We start from the raw sequence: 22,851 nt of genomic DNA on the forward strand, positions 1-22,851 counted from the left end.
GCACCGCTATTGAATCTAAGAACATATTGGACCCTACTGTTAAAGTGACATTATGGTTAATCAGAAAAAAAAACTTCTGCAGGACAGTAATATGATCCTTTGCACAAGCAAAGTTAAAAGTCTATATACTTATGTTTACTAAAGATATGGAAGAAGCCAAAATCATATGGCGATTTGACAGACATACAGATTCGACTGCTGCCAGATCTGATGCAGGTAGCTTGCAGCAGTTCGCCAGCACCGACAGGTGGTGCAGCTTGGCTCTAGCCACAGACCTGCCTCCAGATGTGATGTCCTGTAGTCATATATTAAAACAACTTGTGTGCTTACGTCCGTTCCTCTCATGTTTCTCCACACCGCTAGAGGCAGTGATGAGAGCAACAATTATTCAATGAATGATGGCAGTACACAACTAAAGATATAGATTGAGACCTTTGTAACAAATTCTGCAAAATCTCTTTTAAATGGGGCAGCAGTTTGGCAGTGAGGAATCTGTGGGCAGTTAGAGTATGCATCAGAATGATTGTTACAAAAGGAGAGTACTTTATTCTTTGAAGCATATTTTTATCCACAGATTCTGCACTGAAATCAATATTAACGGAGGTGAGCTGATGAGGATTACACCAAAAAGTCTTGCAGCACAAATCAGAATTATGACCACCCCTACGGACCTATAATCAAGAAAGTAGCTCCTAGGGAAGGTGTCGGCCGAAGTCCATGTCACAGCTCAACAGCTGTCCAGAAAGGGTACACAACTGCAAAGGACAGAAGAAGCAGCTTTCAACCAACTGGAAAGCATCCTGGGGTGTGCATCTGGCTCTTTCATGACAAGGAAATAGCACAAAGTACTACAGTGGATAATCCAGCAACAAGTCATGCTCCTCTGTACTGCCTTGCAACTCTCTGTACTCGCACATCTAAGAAACAGCTGAACATCAGCATGATGATCTAAAGTTCTTCCAATGTAAAAGCACAGAACTCAATGAGGGTCTAAACTATGCAGTCTCTCTTCATCCTTGCTAGGACATGGAGGATAAAATAAAGTTTGCGGAGTGAAAGATTAGACGACATGAAAAAGAGAAACACTTTTAGACAAAATCAACTTGTCCAGAAAGAATAAGCTAAACGCAGGATCGGCCCGTGCAGGTAAGAGCAGTGGGGCGGGGTGGAGGGACTCGACAGATGACGACGATGAGGGAAAATTAAATAAATAAATAATTTTTCCTTCCAAGTTGTATGTCGTGTCCCTCCCTCACCCCGCCCCACCACTCTTACCTGCACGGTCGCTCCTGGCTGAATGGAGGATAAACTGAAAGTGCATTTGGTTTGATCACTTGCTGAGCCTAGGTGACAGCAATAAGAAAGATCTTCTTCAGAGGAAGGAGTATTAGACAGCAGCTGGTGCATGTGTGAAAATAATTAACAAGCCAACACAAAAAACTCACCAAAAACTTGAGAAGCATAATAATGTCCCACATGAGCATGATGAACTGAAAAAAATTGAAACATTTCGTACAGACCCTTCAAAAATTGCATCAATACAGGTGATTCAAACACTTAAGACTAATTCAGCAAATAAAGACAGGCCACAGACCTGATAGATAACCTTTCATAGTGCCCAGAGCAAAGCCTTGCCGAGTTAAGAAAGTGAAACCATAAAAGTATCTGACAACCGTACCTTAAGCAGCTCAACTCTCTCCTCAACACACCATATCACAAATCTTAACCAGTGACCTGAGCAAACAGATTTCCTGTATGACACTGTGCAGATAGGAAGCTATCAACAACCTCAAAGGGCGTGTCAAAGGTACTGACAGCCCCGCTCAATTTCTAAGCGCGAAGGTGCAAGAAACGCCTTGAAGTCCTACCAAATTGCTTACAGTTCAAACAGATTTATGTGTTATAGCTACTTTGCAGTAGATCAGAGGCTTATAATTTCCATAGCATCCAAATGACCTCCCCAACCAAGCTAATAATGATGGCACAACCCGATGGCAGCTGATACAGGACAAAATGACTTCTCACAAGTTAAATTGTACTGCACTAGCCACCACTACAGGTACAGGGACATGTCTGGAGAAATCAGAATCCTATGCCAAAGGATCCTAAAAATGTAGGCACACTGAAGAGTTCACTTGCAGGATACCCATCAGCCTCAGAACTGTCTGAGCAAGAAGATGCCTTCTGTCTATGGCCGGCTGTTAAGTCCCTGATGTGGTATACCAAGTGTCACCTTGCAGATCACAAGTGGCCACTCCATCTAGAGGTTGTTAAATCAATCTTCACCTTTGGGGCATGCCTCAGGTGGGTCTGTTTGTCACTTGAGAATAATCTTACCAGCTTGCATCTTCACGCTTGAAAATTGAGCGGGACAGTAAGTACCTTTGACCCGCCCTTGGAGGTTGTTGATAGCTTCCTACCTGCACAGTGTCATCCAGGAAATCTGTTTGCTCAGGCCACTGGTTAAGATTTCTCTCTGAAATATTAGAATAATATCCTAAATCTCCCAGATTCAGGGCACAGGGTGCAATACCCTAAGAGCCATTGTGTGTAAAACTGCCCAAATTAAAAGCAAACACTGAGTGGTCTGGAGATGAGAGTTGAGGTGGCTAAGAACCCCACATCCAACAGTAGGGAAATTGTACAATGGAATAAGCCATGTTCCCTCGCAAACTAAACTCTTACTTTGCTGCTTCGATGATAACTGCACCTCTAATCCCTCAGGTGAAGGATGGGCAGAAATTAACGTAGGGTTTCCATGCATTGGCATATGGCACCTACTCACCAGGTAATTCACACAAGAAACAGAAAAGAGCTTGTCCCAAGCTACAAGCACCAGTTCCAATGGGGTCTCATTAAATTGCAGAGAAGGCATCAATGAAGAAGAAGCAGGCTGCGAAGTCTAGGTCAAAATGTTAGACTTGGACTTTTCAATAATAAGACAGAGTATTCATACTTCAGTGACTTTGCAGATAACCACTTTAAAAAGGCAACCTCCTCAGTAGGAGGACAAGAGGCACACTTCAACTCGAGTTCCTGAGAGAATAGTGTGCTGTAAATCAACATAGAGTCAATCAGCCATACAGAATGGATGAAGGGGATTGTAGGCCTTGCATCAGTGAAGACATAACTGTGGGCATCTGAATGACATCAAAACAGAAGACAAAGAGGACAATCAGTTTGGCGAATCATTGAGCATATAGCAGAGCCTAACACAAGTGGGCATCCTCAAAAAGACTCAAAATGTTATTCTGTGTCTTGGAGGCACAAAGAGGCGAAACCAGAGCCAGCACCATTAAGTGTGGCGCTGACAGCAGGACTGGCACCATGGCAACTGTAAAAGCTGTTGGTGGAGCTACAGAAGGTGCCCTCAGTGCAGAAGGAATCTTTGTGTGGGATCCGAATAGGGGTAACCCGCATGAAGGCATAGGCAGTGACTGCTGATGGAGGCTTGGTGGAAGGACCCGAAGGCTCCTTGGGGCCTGAAGACATAACTGAGTGAGACAGACCACAGCAGAAAATCTGGAATATGGCTATCACCTGCTATGGCTAACTGATGATTTCAAAACTTTGGACATACGTTCTCCAAAACCAACACGAGCTCTAAAGAGGACGCTGACTGATGTTGTAGTTGTTTGGCGCAGCCCATAAGATTTTCAGATCTGTCACTGGTTCAAGTGTGATACCCAAGAAAAAGAGGACTTTTGTGTGAAAAGAGATCTTAGATGGGAATAGCCCCTTCTTTTGCCAGCCTGAGCCTAAAAGATTTGACTTTCCTCTACTGGTTTACATCCAAGTATAATTGGTCACACATGTTGCAGGCACTGAAGTTCTGTTTGTGACATAAGAAACAGAGATAGGGAGGAGGAGCTATGTGGGCTTTCTAGATGGTCGCGTGAGCAGAGAGCTCCCGGGACCCGCGCCGCCCTCTCGCACATATCCTTATAATATCCTGGTTCTACTGATGGGCTTTTGAAGATCTACTCTTGCTGATCCTGATATCCTTTCAGAAATCGAATTTGGACGTCGGGAGCCGATTCTACGCCGACTTCAGCTATCTGGGCCCACCCCGAGCGTAACCGGGGACTTGGCTGCTTCCTTGGGCCGGGGAATATTTCAACAACAGCGGCCAGAGGGACGTCTCCCTAGTCGGCCTGATTGTCACTTTCAGTTTCGTTTTCTCCCCGGACCCTCGAGTGATTGCTCTACAGGCGGATCGTCTCCCACGGCGGTGCAACTTTACCGCAGCAGTGCCTGGCTACATCCCCACTTCCTCGGCCTACTGCTCAAGCTGCATTTTCCAGTTTTGGCCCTAAAATTTGGACTTGGTATCCTGCGGGCGTCGGCCATTTTTACTAGGTCAAGAAGGCCCCTTTGGGGCGCTGATCCCAATATGGCCACCAAACCTGAGTCCGAGAAGCGCAAGACCAAGACGCCGGTCCGCGGGGGACTCACTCAGACTAATGTCATGGATCGGTATACACAACCGAAGAGTTCCCCCGGCGGTCCCAGCCGCGCTTTTGCTGACCCCAAGACAGACTCTGCCGAGCCTTCCGAGGTCTCTCTCCAGGACTTGATGAGTGAAAGCGGATATGGGACAGCAATATGAAGCCCTGGCCTCCAAGATTGATACTGTGGCGGTCGACGTTACACTCATCAGAGCGGACCTCGCCAAAACTAATGAGAGGGTCAAGGCCTTGGATTTGAAGACCTCAAGTCTTATCACGGATGTGGCGGACGCGCAGTCGGAGATTGGCAACCTGAAAGCGTCGTACGACTCGATGGCTCGAAGACTGGACGAGCATGAAAATAGGGCCCGGCGCAACAACATACGCTTGGTGGGAGTGCCGGAAAAACCCGATAGCACCACTGTTGACCTGCTTGTCGAAGATCTGATCCTCAACCATCTGGCCCCCGCTGGACTCAGCAAATTCTTTGCTGTTGAGCGTGCATACCGTCTCCCGGGCGGGAAGATTCAACAGGGGGCCCCCCCAAGGCCCATCATCGCTAGGCTTTTTCACTTTCGTGATAGAGACGCTATCCTGCAAGCCTCCCGAGGTCGGGGCCCCTTGAATATTGACAATTGCACGGTCAACATCTATCCAGACTTTACCCCGCAGGTCCAGCGGCAAAGGATGGGGTTTCAGGGGGTCAAGAGGCGACTACGAGATCTCGGATTTAAGTACGCTATGTTGTTTCCGTCTCGATTGTGCATCGAACATGAGGAGCGGACCTTTTTCTTCGATCGACCAGACCGCTCCAGTGACTGGCTTGATTCACTGCCTAAACAAGACGATCTGAACGGGCGCCCCGGTGGAGCAGAGGGGGGCACCTCAGATCGGGAGTGACATTGTGGTTCCTGATGTCCGGTTCCATTTACTTGCTTATCAGCTGAGTTATGCCATTTATCACATTGTCATTTGTGTTGAGCCCGAGGGTGGTTCGGGTGTACGGGGACTCTTCTTCCTCCTCCTGTGTTCTTTGTGTAGTGTAGTTATGAAGGGGCGACAGGCACACTGCATGTTGGGGTGGCTTTCGAGTCGTACGCAGGGGTGCAGGGTGGGGGGAGTTGGAACCGGGGGTGGTTGGAGGAGGGCGGGGGAGTGTTATTGTTTTTGTTTTTGTGTTTGTTATTTTCACATGGCATTGTACACGTTGCTTTTATCCTACTGTCGCTGGGTGTCTAGTGGGGAGGGCACTGGTCCGCTTCCGGGATGGGGGTGGTGAGTTGAGGTTGCTTTCCTGGAACGTTAACGGGTTAGGGGATAAGATAAAACGTGGTGTTGTCTCTCAATTCCTTAGACGCCACTCCCCTGATATTGTATTGCTGCAGGAGACCCATTTGATAGGGAATGCTTGCCAGGCAATGAATAGGCGTGGCTACAAGTTGGTTGCACATGCTGGTTTCACTTCTGGCTCTAGAGGGGTGGGCATTCTGATCCGATCCTCCCTGGCCCTCGAAATAGACGATGTAGCGCTCGACGACAGGGGTCGATATGTTGCAGTCTCGGGGAGTTGGGAGGGCAAAAGGCTCTCTATAGTTAACCTGTATGTCCCCCCGGGTCTACAAGCCACTACCTATGCCGACCTTGGGCGGCTTTTGCTGGAGCTTCCTGATGGTCTCCTTCTTCTTGGAGGGGATTTTAATTCTGTGGTCTCGGGCGATTCTGATCGCTTCCCACCCAGGGCCTTACCGAACTCCCAGAGGTGGCTCTCTGAGCTCCTGGACACTTTTGGGTTGATGGATAATTGGAGGATGCTACATCCTGTGCAATTGCAATACACTTTTCACTCTGGGGCCCACGGTAGTCTTTTCAGACTTGACTATTTCTTACTGCCGTCAGCCCAATCTTCATCAGTGCGAGAAGTTCGTCATCTCCCGAGGGGTATTTCTGATCACTCTCCCTTGTGGCTAAGTGTTGCTGTTTGGGCGGGTAGTGAAGGGAGAGTTGATCCTATTAATCCCTGGCATTTAAAAAATCCCAAGACACGTTCCGAGCTAGTCAAGGCTATTGATTGCTACTTTGATGTGAATGTGGGGTCTGTTTCCTCCTCTGTCTCACTGTGGGAAGCTTTCAAGACTGTATTTCAGTGTTGTTCACTGTCATTGATTGCAACTGCTAAAAAGGCCAGAAATGGGGAGCTGACGCGCCTTGAAGATGAAATAGGTGTGCTCGAGGGCGCCCTGGGTGGGAATGATACCCCTGCCACTCTTCACTCCCTGGCTCTGAAACAGGCTGATTATAGGGCCCTGGTTACCGATGCTGCTAGGGTTATGTGCAGTGAGCAGCAGGGTAGACTCTATGATGTGGGTGATAAGGCGGGTAAACTCATTGCATGGCTGGACGAGAAAGAGAGAGCAAATCGAGTGGTGCCGATGATTGAGACGCCATCTGGGGATTGTGTGTCTGATCCTATTGGAATTGTGGACTGTTTCGTGGACCACTTCAAGACGGTCTATGCCTCTGTGAGCGACAGGGATGAGTGTGATTCCCACCTACTGTTACGTGATATCACTTTACCCTGCCTCTCTGATGAGGATAGATCCTTGATGGACGCTCCCATTACAGTGGATGAGATCGCCGGTGCCATCCGCGCGCTTCGGTCGGGCAAGGCCATGGGGCCCAATGGATTACCCATTGAGCTGTACAAGCTACGGCCGGACACAATGGCGCCTTATTTGAGAGATATGTTTGTCGAGGCTCTTGATAATGGTGTCCTTCCTGCTGATCAGCGTCTGGCCACCATCGTTGTCATTCACAAGGAAGGTAAGCCGCGCGATCGATGTGCCTCGTACCGGCCCATTTCGCTGCTCAATGCCGAACCCAAGATTCTAGCTAAATTGCTTGCTAATCGACTGGTTAAGGTAGTTGGAGACCTGATCCATCCGGATCAATCCGGTTTCATCCCGCACCGGAATACCGCCCTTAATCTCAGGAGACTCCATGGAGTTCTCGCGAGAGCTGGGACTCTCACGGAGTCGGCCATTTTGGCCTCCCTCGACGCTACTATGGCCTTCGACACAATAAAATGGCCGTATCTCTGGGCGGCTCTCGCTAAGTTTGGGTTCGGCTCTCAATTCATCGCCTGGGTGCGGATTCTTTATGAACGACCACTGGCCCAGGTGGCAGTGAATGGCAGGGTCTCTGGCACTTTCGCGCTCGGACGTGGCACCCGCCAGGGCTGTCCACTGTCGCCGTTACTATTCGCCCTTGCTTTGGAGCCGTTGGCTGCGTGGCTTCGCTGGGAGCCCTCCATAAGGGGCATCCGGTGGTCCCCGGACTTTGAAGATTGTGTCTCGCTATACGCTGATGACATTCTTCTGTACCTCACCTCTCCCCGAAAGTCTCTGAATATGCTTTTAGATGTTCTCACCTCTTTCGGTAAGAACTCGGGGCTTGTCATCAACTGGTCCAAGTCATGCATCTACGTTTTGGCCGGAGATCTCCCCTCGCTGCCCCGTAGATTTCCAATACAGGTGGCTGAGTCGGATTTTCGGTATTTGGGGATTTATGTCTCGCTAAACTCCGATGTCTGTTATGAATGTAATCTTCTGGCCCCTCTCCAGAGGCTTAAACTTGATGTTCTACGATGGTGACGACTTCCCCTTTCCCCATTGGGTCGAGCGGCTCTGTTTAAGATGATGTCGCTTCCCAGATTTCTTTATGCACTCCAGAATTACTATGATCCTATACCTTCGGCGTATTTCCGTGCAGTCGAAGGCCTTCAGAGGCGGCTGATCTGGGATGGGCGTGCTCGTATTTCCCTACCCAAGCTCACCTTGCCGTGGTATGACGGTGGCATCGCCCTCCCTGATATCAGACGCTATTACTGGGCCTCACAGCTTAGCGCCGTCAATCATGCGACTTACGCCCCTGGCTATACTCCCGCCTTTTCAATGGATAAGCATCTCTTGCCTGGCGGGAATTTTAGCAGGGCGCTGTATTCCACGAAGCCACTGGGAGCCCTGACTGGCCCTACAAAAATTGCTGTGCGAGTGTGGCGAGATGCTACTGCCGCTACGGGATGGAGTGATAGATTGACTCGTATGACCCCGCTGTATGATTCTGGTCGATTGGGCGATTTGTGGAGAACGAAAGGATTCGACAAGTGGGAGATGATCGGTATCAGCAGAGTGGAGGATCTCTGGTCCAAAGGGCATGTTAAGACTTTTGAGGCGCTTAAGCTGGAATACGAGCTCGATGAATACTTCAGGTATATTCAAGTGCGACACGCATTGCTCTCGGTTTTCCCCCCGGGGACTGAGATTCCTGAATCCTCGCCTTTAGAGGACCGCATCCTTGATGGCTATTTGACAGTACCATATCACTGCTATACAAGAAGCTCATCAATAACAGGGCTGACTTGCTTAGGCGTCTCAGGATCTCGTGGACCGCAGATGGCCTTGAACTGGATGACGAGGATTGGCAAATGGCCGTCTCCTCCCCTAAGGAGGTGGCCATTCCCGCTCGTCTCCGGTTTGTCCAGCTGAAGATTCTCCACCGTGTGTATGTAACGGGTCCGCGTCTGGTGCGAATGGGTTACTCTCTTGATGGACTATGTAAGCACGGCTGTGGTATGAGTGGAACTTTTTTGCATATTATTTGGGAGTGTCCTGCTGTTGCTGCTTTCTGGTCCAGAGTGCATGCTATCATGGAAAGGGTCACTGGGGTATCCCTCTTGCCCGAGGTCAGAAGGTGTCTTCTCAATGTCTGGGAAATCACAGACTATAACACGGCTCAGAGTCTTTGGGCAACTCTGGGTAACATGGTGGCCAAGAGGGACATTGCGCAACTATGGGGTTCCCACAGACCACCTACCATAGCGGCTTGGAGGGAGAACATGGACTGGTGTATGATCAGAGAGAAAATGGTCTATGTGGCTAGGGGTCGACCTAGGAAATGGGGTAGAATATGGTCTCAATGGAACTCGTATCGTGGCAACCTGTGCACTCCCCCACATGAACACACTATCGACAACCTATTGTCCCCCTAGTTGACGTTTCGGGTCAATGCTGACAATTTTGTATAACATTGCTCACCTCGCTACCCTCCCCCCTCTCGAATTGCAGATTATCATTGTATGCCACCTAGAACCTACCGCCCTTCCCTCTGACTCCCAATAATCGACCATTGATATGTGATTGTGTTTTCTGTTGTTCGTTTTGTATCATCAAAAATTTTAAATCCAAAACTTCAATGCTGGTCCTCTATATCCTCGACCACGTACAAGCCATAATGCTTAATGTTTCTACCTGACGGACTACCGTGAATACTGGTAATTTGTGATATATGCAAAGTTGGATGTCATAGAGGCCAGCCCTCTGGGTATCGTGTGTAAATTGAATAAAGGTTTAAAAAAAATTTTTTTTTAAAAGAAACAGAGATAGATATAATGGCCTAAGCAACAGAGATCAACATTGTGAGAATCTGGGACCAACATCTGATTCATACATGTCTGGTATTGCAAGAAGTATGAAACTTTTAAGGGCTACATCGCCCAAAATGTATCCTGCCTAAGAGAGGATTTGAGGAATTAACTATAAAAATGGGAGGAGCCCCAGATCTGCATTGTGGAGTGCAGAAAATAAGAAATGGTCATTAATGTTCACGGTGGTATCTTATGACGAACTGGGACAATTTTTCTACAGTAAGGTGCATAGCACTGCCTGAAGTCATGGAATGCCACTTCCTGGCACTATTGCAAGTTTTCCCGTTTTGCAGATCCATTTTGGTTCCTGGAGATGATTTATTAAGTGCAGAATCTGTGTGTAGAAGGATCACAAAAAAGCAAATAAATTCAGTGGGAAATCATTTGAGAAAAAGCTTGCATAGTAATGAGTGACCTTGACCGAGATAGAAAGGTCACAAAAATCACATTGTGGATGCAATTTAAGGTACCTTTTGGTAATTCCGATGGAGGGTTGCACAAACAGAGCATCATTGTACGGCACATCCAAGATTTCATGCGAGAATTTGTATAGCACCCGAATGCCAGTGGGACGTCAAAAAGTTGCTGATGAGAAAGTAAAAGCATGACTCCAGTTGTCAAAGAGCCAGGTTTTCAGAGACTTTCTGAAGGATAGGAGCGTCTGGCTGTTTTTTATATCAACCAGGAGCAGGTTCCATGTTTTAACCGTCCCCAAGATGAAACTTCTTCTATCCCAGCAGGTTTTCTTAAATCTAGGGACCTGGAGAAGTTTACTCCGTGATGATATGAGATTTCTAGAGGGTGCATAGAAGATCAGATGCTGCTTGAGGTGTTGAGGACCAACCCCATCCAATGCCTTGAATGCTAAGTATTGGGATTTAAATATAATCCTTTTTTCGAATGGGACCCAATGTAGTGTTTTCAGTCCATGGGAGGCTGGCTGAAATCTAGGGATATCCAGCAGCAATCAGGCTGCCGTATTTTGAAGACGATGTAGCTTATGTAAGTACTGCTTTTGGATGCCCGTATAAAGGTTGTTGCCATAATCCAGTCTGGACAGGGCTAATGCTCTCACCACTGTTTTTAGGGTGTCTGACGGTAAGAAAGGACAAACTTTCCTGATCATCTTTAAGATTAAGAAAATTGAAGAAGTAAGGGTAGTGATCTGATGGTTAAAGGTTAGATTGTCATTAAATATCCTACCTAAGATCTTCACCTTCTTGACTGAGACTGGAAGATCTCCCAGACTAGAGGGCCACCATCTAGGTGACCAAAAGGAAGTATCAGTACCCAACAGGAGGACCTGTGTCTTTCCCCCTTTTAATTTTAGGCAGTTTGATCTCATCCACTGGTTAACCTGGATCATGCAGCATTTGAAGTGATCTGCAGTCTCTTCCACGTCACTTGAGATTGACACCACTAACAGCATATCATCCGCGCGGGAGACAACTGAGAAACCAAACTGCCTGATAGTTTTTGCCAGGGAAGTAACATAAAGGTTGAACAGTGCAGGGCTTAAAGCAGGGAAGCATGAATTGTTCAGATGAAAAAGCTCCCGTCTGTACTGATTGCACCCTACTGGACATAAATAAATTCAACAATTTAAGGGCGGTGCCTCTTATCCCTGAATCCGAAAGTGTCTTGATCAGTATATCATGGTTCACTGTGTCAAAGGCTGCCAATAAGTCTAACAGAATCAGGGTGGCCTTACCACCAGTGTCCATGATTGAGCTAAGCTCTTCGGCCGCCATGACCAAGGCCGTCTCAGTGCTATGCCCCCTTCCGGAATCCACATTTTGATGGATCTAAACACTCAGTGGAATAAATAAAGAAAGAAAGTTGACATTTGGCACTTTTTCCAATACCTTTGCTGGAGAGGGTATTCTAGAAATAGGTCTGTAGATAGTGGGATCACTAGGATTCAAATTGGGTTTCTTCCAAAGTGGGAGGATCAAGGCTATATTCCATACAATAGGGAAAATACCTGAGCTGATGATCTCTTTGAATACAACCCCCAGTTGTTCACTGATAATTTCAGGAGCAAGAGGCAGTATTTTTGGGAAACATGGATCAGACGGAGCCCCAGATTTGGAAGTCCAAACCTTTTGGGAGATCTGTTCCACACTGGGTGGAGAGGACACAAACTGGTTGCATAGAGCTGTGACTGCTGAAGGATTCCCATTTGCAGTAATGTCACTATCTTTAAAAGACCTGTACACAGTCTCAACCTTGTCCTTAAAAAACTGTGCTTGTGAGCTGCAGAATTCAACACTGCGTTCAAAACTGGGGGGCTCTGATAATTTAGCTAGTCTTTTGACTGCCTGAAGAGTTCTTCACTTGAATGTTTTGCCTGCAAAATGTATGTTGAAAAATACTTTCTTGTCTCTTCCAATATCAGTTTCTTATAGTCAGACAATGCTTGTGCATATTTTGGTTTTTTCTGATAGGTTGTAATATACTCTGCACTGCCTCTCCAACTTTCTCCATGTTTGTTTCTGGGTTCACGGTTATTCAAGAACCAGGGTTCTGATGGTTTTATCCCTGGTAAAACAAGTTTTTTCCAGAGCCAGAGGGTCCACTGCGGCTTTAATCCAGGTAGAGAAACTGTGAGCCGCAGTGTTTTCATCAGTAGCCATGCAGGGCTTTGCACTGGTAAGGGACATTTCAAGTGCAAGGGGGTCAATGTTCTTCCAGTAACAACCTTTGGATACTATGCAGGGGTTATGAAGTCTCAGAGGTGCTGCAAAGCAGTCATCAAGAACATTATGGCTTTATAGACTGACCATAAAATAGGCAGAACCTCTGAGACCTGCATAGATAAATTTGATGTAAAAATGCCATCTAGGATATGGCCTGCAATGTGTGTAGGATGCTCAACTATCTGTCTCAAAGAAAAGCTGGTCATGGTATCGACTAGTGAAGCTGTATCGTGGTTCTCCATTCCATATTTTCTAAGTGATAGTTGAAGTCCCCCAAAACTGAAAAGACACAACTTAGTGCAATACTTCATAACTTTTGAGACTTTTAGAAATGGAATTTCAAGTATTTCTTTCCTAAGTCTTCTCACTAGTATCCTTTGAGAACCTTCTTTAATACTTCTCCAACTCAGGGTGTTTTATGTGTATAAAACATCAGCAGCATGCAATAATGTTTGACTGTAACACACAGTATGGGCAACAGCATGAGATATCCCTAAAAATATAAAAAGCTCTCACGTTTCCATTACTTCAGAAAAACTTCTTAAAATCCAGAGCCATTATACTCTATAAAACCTGACCTTGGCTGTGTATTATGAAGCGAACTGGAGTATGCAATGCAAGGCCAGCTTCTCTGCAGGTGCTCGCATTTGGAGCTGTACACGTTACCTTACCGCACACACTATGGGTGGTCGAAGTAGATGTTTCAGAGTTGGGTGAAGGATTTCTGGTGCTCTCCGGGGTCTCTGGATTCCTTCGTCGTATGGAACATCTACAGACAAAAACAGAAAAGGAAGTGAAGAATGCTTTAAGAGAAAAGTGAGCCGTGAAGAACACCAGGCAAGTAAGAATTTGTTTTTAGCAAAGAATTGAATGCATAGAATAAACACTAGACAAAACATAAATAATTATCTGTATACTGGTTGAGCTACTCCTTGAACTCCTTGCTTGAAACCAAGGCAGGTAGACAAACATTCTATCAAAATAATGGACCTGCTGCAGATTTGCATGCATAGTTCAAGCACTCTTCCATTCACTTGTTTTACTGTTCACTCTCTCTCTACGACATAAATGTCTGATCAGAGCTGGCACTCGTTTGTACGCAACCCAGGAGACTCTGGAAGATTAGACTATCCTTCCTGGGAAGATGGGCTGGGTGTTGTTCAAGATTTAAACTTATAACTCAGAGAAGCTGATATAACCAGGTAACAAATATTTAGTATACTATTGTCCTTTATGTTTTCAAAATTGAAGGAGATCATAGCAAAAATAGAACAAAACAGTAAGAACAGACGCTGAGGATGTCTTGGTTAAAAGTAATGCTTTCAAGTGTCATAGGCAGCCCAAGAGGTAAATCTACAGATCGACATCTTCGACATATGTCTCTGGAAAGTCATGGCTGCTGTCTAAGATGTTTTGGAAAACGAATATTATTTTTCATGATCAGTATCTAGACACATTTGTTAACAGCTAGGAGGCAATCCATCTTCCAATGGTACCACTGAGCGCACCGCATATGGAATACATTCACCATAAGTTAAAATAATCACTTACAGAGTCAAGAGTTTGTTTCCTTAGAAAGAAAAGGATTTCTCAAGCCTCTTATACTAGAAATTATACAATAGGTCCAAAGTACATCAACAGTGCAAGCCTCAGAGATAAAGGCTGCGCCTTTCACACAACAGCAGTGCAGGCCCCTACACAAAGGCTGTGTACAGCACACACAACAGCTGTTCCTTCAAACATGTTAGGGACAGCACATGCAGAGGCAGCTTATTTGTTCACCAATGAGAACAGCTACAACTTAAGCAGAAGCTATGTAAGCTTTCCTCAACAGTGTGACCAGCACCTATTCAAACACTCAAGCACAGAACATGTACCGAAAAGTAACAATAGTGCAATCTCACTCTGAAGGAATCAGGACTTCTGCTCCTTACTTTGTTTCTGACATCAGGTAAGTCGTAGCATGCCAGGGAAGGATTCCCTCATATAGACAGAAAAGATGCAGCATGATCAAAGGAAATTAATGCTTCCCTCAGACACACATAACAGGCACCGCATGGGCAGAATCAGTGAGTGGCAAAAGTCCTCCTATAGAGCCTAAATAACAGTCTGCCCTTCCACCTGCCCATATAACGCCAATCACACACAACTCCTTACTTTTGTCTGTAACGACCCACCACACACATGTTTCTGAGGGCTGTTTTGCCCCCGGGAGCCTGAGGTCTTAAGAATGGCAACAGGAGTGCTTGGAATACCATAAGCCAACAGGACATGCATCAACAAGGGGAACGAATGACAGCAGTGAGTGAGAGCATTGTTGTGCAGGCCGCGGTGACTACTCCGCTAACTTGGAGGTGCTTCGCCCCACTGCTCTCTGAGTAGTGTAAAAGGAAAAATAACATGATTGCATGCGTCTCTAAGAGGTACAAAACGGACATCATCTTTATATGTATCTGTATATGTTCTCACACACAGAATAGCGGCCTCAAATCCAAAAGCATAACAATTAAGTCACATCAGGAATCCTTTACTTCATAAAGCTCATTTGCCCAATTGATGAAATAAACTGAGAACTTTGCAAAACTAGGAGTATGCTGGTGCCTCTTTACAGAAACTGTTTGCAGAATATGTTGTGTGTGGTGATAGTAGTGGTCTTCAGACCGTACCTCTTACAGCAAATATAAGTGGAAGTGTCTATCAGTTAAATAATAGCGAATTCAATACTGTTGGTGCTATTATGGTACCCAGCACCCTGCTATCGGGGATACCAACATACATTAGCCCAAAAGTTCCTCTGTGTAAACAATGTAGACCATGATTTAAAAAAAGCACTTAATAGAAGTCCAGACAGTCACTCCATAAAATAACGATTCTTGTAGATATGATGAGCCTGTAATTTATTGAAGACAAAAGCCAGTTAACTGTAATCTGAACATGTGTGTTGAGAACAGCCGAAAACAGCCGACACGTGTTTTGCCACAAGGTGACTTCTTCAAGGCTAAATAAGTAATCGTGCCCTGGTCAAGAGTTAGCAAGTAGAAGAGCCACAATCTGATTGTCAAACAAAACAAAAGTGGCACAAGAACATTTTTCCTGCCTGTCTGGGATCAATAGAAGCGTTCTTGCATTCACATGTTAACAGTTCATCAAACCAAAGTGTCTGCCGTGAGCAAAAATAGAAGGCCACGAAAAATCTGAGGTCTAGAATTGCAGCACTGGTACGCTCTCTGTATCAATTGAGTACAGTCATACGGCTGTAGATCAAAATATCTATTGATGGTCCAACAAACCATAAGTGACCATAAGTATAACGGCAGAATTATATGGACGAAAATATGGGACATAGTTGATTTTGTACAATAAATATGTATATTTAAGTAAATATAAAAATTAACCTGGCATGTGATGAAGTATTATTTTCTAAAAGTGATAACTATTAAAATGAATACCAATAGTAATACTATTTAAAATGTAATTTAATTACTTTAACATAATTTAATTTGAAGTTTTAATTAATTTAAATTAAGTTATTATATGTAGTATGATGTAGTTTAACTTCATCTATCACTCAGCCATAAATAGTTTTGACTACCCCCAAACACTACCCATCTGTGGACCAAAAAAACCCTTACTACCCTTACACACCCATCAGTGAAAAAACCTCTACTACTGCTAAACAACACCCATCCCTGTACTCTAAAAGCCGTTTACTATCCTTTTCTTTTTTTAAATATATTTTTTATTGGCATTTTATACAAATTGTCAAACAGGATACGCATAAAACAGGAAGGAAAAAACATAGGAGGAAAACATAATATCAGACAAGTCCACGTCGTGTAGTGCAAAAGTGTCAACAATAGCCCACTGGCTTCCTCCCCAATCCTCCTTACTTTTAGTATAATAATGCTTATACAGGGATCGTACTTCGCCCCACCCAATAGCAATTGCATTAATCAGAGCAATTTGAGGGGCTATTTACATCGCCCTATAATGGTTACATTCACCAGTGCTTGCTCCACTATTACAGTAAGTTTACATCTATTATATGGATAGCTGTCCAGATTTAGTCTATCTTGCGGATATGACATTTAGGTTTGTGTTCATATCACACTACTAATAGAGTTCAAGCCATCGTAAGGAGAAAGTGAAATAAAAAAAATAAAAAAGACCCAAATAATTAAATAAAAACATAAAGTAACTTGTGCGTATGCGTTACCTCAGTAAAGTCCCAGGAAATGGTCAGCAGGCATCACCCGCAAGCAGGTCCGGGGGGGGAAGGGGGAAACCCCACCACCAAATACTTCCCATCTGATTTCCGCCAACCAGCCTAGGGTAAGCTGAGGTCCCTATGCACCCCACTCGAGTATCAGACCCTCACAGCTCCAAAGGATCTCGGGAAGACACCTTGTGCAATGGCATCAGGTTATGAACTATGTTGATCAGGCCCATCTTCCTCCCCGCCGGCACCTACAGGATTCTTCAACTCTGTCACCACCTCTCTCCATTGCTCAGCAATAGGGTGCTTTCTCATTCCCCGCGCATCCTACCAGCTCAGTCTCCTGCCCTCAGCTCTGGTGTCTCCTTCCAGCTCAGTCTCCTGCCCTCAGCTCTGGCCCATGCAATCACATCCTTATTCCAAGCTGCGAACTGTGGCCCCCTCTGCCGATTTCCACTCCATCGCTATCCTGCGCTTAGCAAGGCCTAATGCAAGATCAAGCTGTTCCCAACTATGCGCTATGGAGGTCGGGGAGGGAGGCCCAGCAGACATACCTGTATCGTGGGAGTCAGCTCCCTCCCCAATACCTCCTTGATTTTGACCAACACTGCCTCACAGAAAGGACACAGTCCTTGGCATTCCCAGGTCATGTGACCAAAATCAGCATCTGGATAAGCACACCTTGGACAGTCCCCTACATATGCCCCATTAAGCCGGTGCAGGGTCATGTAAGTCATGTGCGTATAGTTAAATTGAATGCATTTTAAATGGGTGTTTCAGGAGACCTTCTTGTGCTATCGCAACACTTTACGCCAATCCGAGTTGGTGAGAGCCCATCCCCAAGTCCTATCCCACCTTGCCCGCAGCCCGTCCAGAGGGGTGAAAGAAGCGTCCACTAGGGCGGCATATAACCATTTAACCAGAGGACCTGCCGTGCCAAGCCTTTACTATCCTTTGATGCAGGGATTTGGCACAGGAAGTTAGGTGACATGAACTGAATAACAGCTCTATGTACATGTATTAACGGAGTATGTAATACGTGGAGCTCTGCAACTGTGCATTGAGATAATTTGGGTGCGGGGTATACCCAGCCAAAATGGGCCACATGGCCCTGTGTATTGATAAGGGGCCCAAACGGACCAGTGCAATAGGATGAGGAAGGGCGCCATTAAACCATATTTGATGTTGCCAAGTCGTTAGAGGAACTTCAAGAGACCAAGGACAATAATTCTGAGGAAGGACTGTGGCAGTATATTTGTGAAACAAATTATCTGTCCCATCGACTGCTGGAAAGGTGACCCAAGAATAAAACACCTCGAAGCAGTAAGCTGCAAGGCTGATTTGCATACAGCCATTTCTGACCTGGGGTGGTGTGGAGTGCAAAAAAACAATGGATTTAGGCCCAGCTCTCTGTACTGGGGTGAATGTATGACAATGTTCTGCATTCTGTCCATCACCTGTTGTTTTTGCCTTTGTCGCCCCGAATGGGATGGGTATGCTCAGACATGAGTCCCATGCTCTCCACACCACTGGAGTCAAGCTATCCAGGCTGATGACGGCTGATAGCCAGAAACCGGTCCTTGGATGCTTGATTCCGGTCCAGGAAAGACATGGCTTGGCAGTTCGGGCTGGACTGTTCCCATGAGGCACAGGGTCAAGGCTGATTTGCATATGGCCATGTCTGACCTGGGGTGGTGTGGAGTGCAAAAAAACGATGGATTTAGGCCCAGATCTCTGTACTGGGGTGAATGTATGACAATGTTCTGCATTCTGTCCATCACCTGTTGTTTTTGCCTTTGTCGCCCCGAGTGGGATGGGTATGCTCAGACGTGAGTCCCATGCTCTCCACACCACTGGAGTCAAGCTATCCAGGCTGATGACGGCTGATAGCCAGAAACCGGTCCTTGGATGCTTGATTCCAGGCCAGGAAAGACATGGCTTGGCAGTTCGGGCTGGACTGTTCCCATGAGGCACAGGGTCAAGGCTGATTTGCATATGGCCATGTCTGACCTGGGGTGGTGTGGAGTGCAAAAAAACGATGGATTTAGGCCCAGATCTCTGTACTGGGGTGAATGTATGACAATGTTCTGCATTCTGTCCATCGCCTGTTGTTTTTGCCTTTGTTGCCCCGAGAGGGATGGGTATGCTCAGATGTGAGTCCCATGCTCTCCACACCACTGGAGTCAAGCTATCCAGGCTGATGACGGCTGATAGCCAGAAACCGGTCCTTGGATGCTTGATTCCGGTCCAGGAAAAACATGGCTTGGCAGTTCGGGCTGAACTGACTGTTCCCATGAGGCACAGGATCAAGGCTGATTTGCATATGGCCATGTCTGACCTGGGGTGGTGTGGAGTGCAAAAAAACGATGGATTTAGGCCCAGATCTCTGTACTGGGGTGAATGTATGACAATGCTCTGCATTCTGTCCATCACCTGTTGTTTTTGCATCTGCTTCCACAACAAAAATTAGCGCATCTCCAGCATTAGGGACCCATATTGAGTCAAATAAGCTATGACTGCTGCCGGGTTAGGCGGCGCAATGACAACTGCCATAATCAATAGTTGAGAATACCAACCTATGCGTGGCAGCGCAATAACAGGTTAATAGGAAAGAGAAAGACCTTTTAAAATTCAAGCTTGAAAAACCTATAAAATATCACAATATAGGAGGCTACACCGTGACAACCGTCTCCGGAAACTGAAGTGAGGAGATTGTGAACAAGCACTACTCAGGATTCTCACAGATAAGAACCTGACCAAACATTGGCAGCGCCATGTTGCAGGGATTCTGCACATACACAGAACTAAAATCCAAAAACCAACTAGCTATAGTGTCTCATTTGTTCTCCTGCATAATCATGAAGCTACAAATAATTAGAAAACCCAGAACACAACGCTCCCGAATCTCTCAGGAATCGCGGTAGCTAGACATTCCCTTTTGCTTACTCACTCGTACTTGTCCACAATAAGAATTATCAGAGTCCCGGTTATATTTCAAAATGTTTATTTTAAATATCATGCTAAAACAGTTAGCATGGTTACAATCCCATAGAATATAAACGGGGATGTCATCATATACAGACAGTGGAAAAAGGACTATAAGGCCGAATCACCCTCCCCTTGGTAAGGTGAAGTTTATTATATAAAGGAAGATCTCTGGGCTTTGTCAGCAGACCCCATACCTTAGTGCCTAGATGGAAGTTTTACATCATAGGAACTTTGTAGCACTTTTTCCTGGAAAGGTCCCTCTCCAAGTGTGAGTATTGAACAACATGCCTCCCCGTAATATCAAAGCACAAGTTTCTAGCAGCACAGCTGTGTTAGCATGTTTTGTCTAGGTGCTAGGAACTAACCAGAACAGAATAACAAGGGGCATTGTTTATCGACCTTGCACATCGTGTTCAGACTAAACTCCAGGAACAGGCAGAGAACGCAGAAAGCAGACAGTTCTCATGTGAAAGGCACAAATAGAGTCTTGCAAAATAAAGTCATGTAGTAATGTGAGCAAAAGCAGCATCATAGTAGCAGAGCTCATGCTAATTTAGCAATGTCGACAATTACCCTAACGGTAATATAACACCTTAAACACTACCCATTCCTAAACCCTAAAAACTATGATGTCATTTCAGATGGTGCTGTGATGTTATCAATAATGTCATAGAACATGTAATGAGTTATGCAATATATGAGGTCATTAGCAGTGCATGGCGAGGGCGTGAGTTAAATCAAATTTAGGGCGTGAGTTAAACCAACTTTACAGCATGAGTTAAAGTTACCCGAGATAACTATACCTGGTGAACTTCAGAGCTTTTGCTAGTTTAAAATTGTGTGTTTTAACTGACCTTTGCACCTAACTGTAACTTCACTTTAAACTTTGATTTCATACACAACATATTGTTAAGGTTAAGTAACTTGAAACTTAAAAAAATATCCTGATATAATGACTCTTAATGTAAAAATACAAAGTAATGGTAACATACCCCTTAACAACACCGAAGGTTTGCATTGTAGCATGTCATATTTAAAGCACCCACTCTGCAAACTTTTTATAAGGAGAAATTAAACTCCCAAAGAGCGATAGGTTTTCTCAGTGCAAAAACTTAAAGGGGCCCAAATGTATTTTCCTTCTCATGAGAGCCTTTCTACATTTACCCTGTCAGTGACTGCTATGTCTTGCAGGGCAGGAACGGCAGGGAAAATGAGTGATATTCGAGCTGCAGTAGATAGGGTGGGAAGACCTTTACTATGACCTGGTCTTCTTTGGCGGCAGAGCTGACAGCCAAAGGTTTTACAATGGCGGATAAACATGATGCCTGCTTTGACTTGAAAAAACTGAGAAGTGGAGCTGCAAGTTTGATAGTACAAGAGGACCACCAATTTATGGTGGTCATCCCATCCCAACAATCTCTACATAAGACCCACATTTTTCTCCTTGACAAACTGATGAGATGGAACACATTGCAAAGCCTTGGCTTTTCCACATCGGACAAAATAAGCAGATTTTTAAGCAGTGCTTTAAATGACAGGAGCTAGACTCAACGAACGTACTCAATGTATTGACCAAAGGATGATGAAAAGTTTGGGTGGCCCTGCCAGGCTTTGAACTCAAGGTTCAAAAGTACTTTATTCGGTTAAAAAACAAAAAATAATCATGAAAGTAGCATGTAAAATACAATTTACAGTGGGTCAGATGATCATTTTTTAAAAACACAGCAGCAATGACATATTAAAAAAGAACATAAATACAGCATAATAATTAATTCATACGAAGGGTTTTACGACAATTAAAAGCCAATTTAAGAAATTCGGAGAGTGATGCTACCATAAAAACAGTATCCATTTTTTGAAGCTCTAAAAACGCTAGGCGGCATCTATATACATTTAGATCTTTAAGGATTGGGATGATAAGGTTCCTACGATAGTGAATATAAAATTTACAAAAAAATAAAATATGAGTATCGGATTGCGGGGACACATCGTCACATGGGCAAGGACACAAGTCTTTCAGCCAACAATTCATCTCCGGAAAGGATAGTAACCTAAAAACAATGTTAAGTCTAAACCGGGTTAAAAAGAAACGTTCATGATTGGACATGTATAAAGATAAATATGGCTGTAGTTTCACTCCGGTTATGATCGACTGGTGGGCGAGGACAGTCTTTTTTTTCACCTCCTCTAGTCGTCTTTGTTCCTTGAGGTGATCGATACATAAGTTCTTTAATCCACTTCTTGAAATGTGTACCATAGATAATGGATCCTCAAAGTATTGAGTACAGCTTAGTTCTTCAAGGAAATCTCTAACATAACATATCCATTTAAAATTTTTAATATTATCAAGTGCTAGAACGTCCTTTAAAATAGCCCATTTGACCACACAATCATCACTTGTCCATACCCTATGCCAAAGAAGAATTGGCTGGATCTTAATTGTGTCAGTAATATACACCAAACCTAATTCAGCGTGACATATAAAAGTTGCAGTGCTTTCTGGAATGGACAAAATGTGCCGTAAAAACTTATTTTCCACAGTTTGAATTGAACTGACATTTGAATAACCCCATAATCCAGAACCGTATGTAGCTACCGCTATACAGGTGGCATTATAGATGGTTAAGATTTCCCTTATGGGTTTTTTCCCCAGCTTTTTTAGGAAACACTGTAAAGCCATAACAGTTTTGGAAAACAACAGTGTTCTGGCATTGATAGCACTAGTCCACGAACCACTGGCATGGAACAAGATGCCCAAATACGGGAAAGTAGAGGTCTGTTCTAGGGGTTTAGAATTTATAAAAATAGGCTTCAAATGCCTACGTGTTCTTGCCCCGCAATACATAGAAAGTGTCTTGGAGCAGTTAATTTTCAAGTCCAAGCTAAGCATAAAACTATTAAAAGATTCAACCAAGGTTTGAAGTGTCATTGGGGTGCGTGCCATTAGTACTGCGTCGTCCGCGTACAGTAGTGCAGGGACAAGTCTCCTTCCCACCATAGGCATATCCCTGCCCTCCT

At 44.9% G+C, this 22,851-nt stretch overlaps 1 protein-coding gene across 1 annotated transcript in view; it reads right to left on the reverse strand.

The window, feature by feature from the left end:
* Nucleotides 1-22,851, reverse strand: part of CARMIL3 (capping protein regulator and myosin 1 linker 3) — a 1,019,681-nt gene that overhangs the window by 561,134 nt on the left and 435,696 nt on the right. The window contains exon 6 of the mRNA XM_078644900.1: nucleotides 13,301-13,398. Within this exon, the coding sequence (XP_078501026.1) occupies nucleotides 13,301-13,398 (98 nt within the window). The remainder of the gene's footprint in view (nucleotides 1-13,300; nucleotides 13,399-22,851) is intronic.

Source organism: Lissotriton helveticus, chromosome 5_1 (genome assembly GCF_964261635.1).
Source record: "Lissotriton helveticus chromosome 5_1, aLisHel1.1, whole genome shotgun sequence".
Lineage (NCBI taxonomy): Eukaryota > Metazoa > Chordata > Amphibia > Caudata > Salamandridae > Lissotriton > Lissotriton helveticus.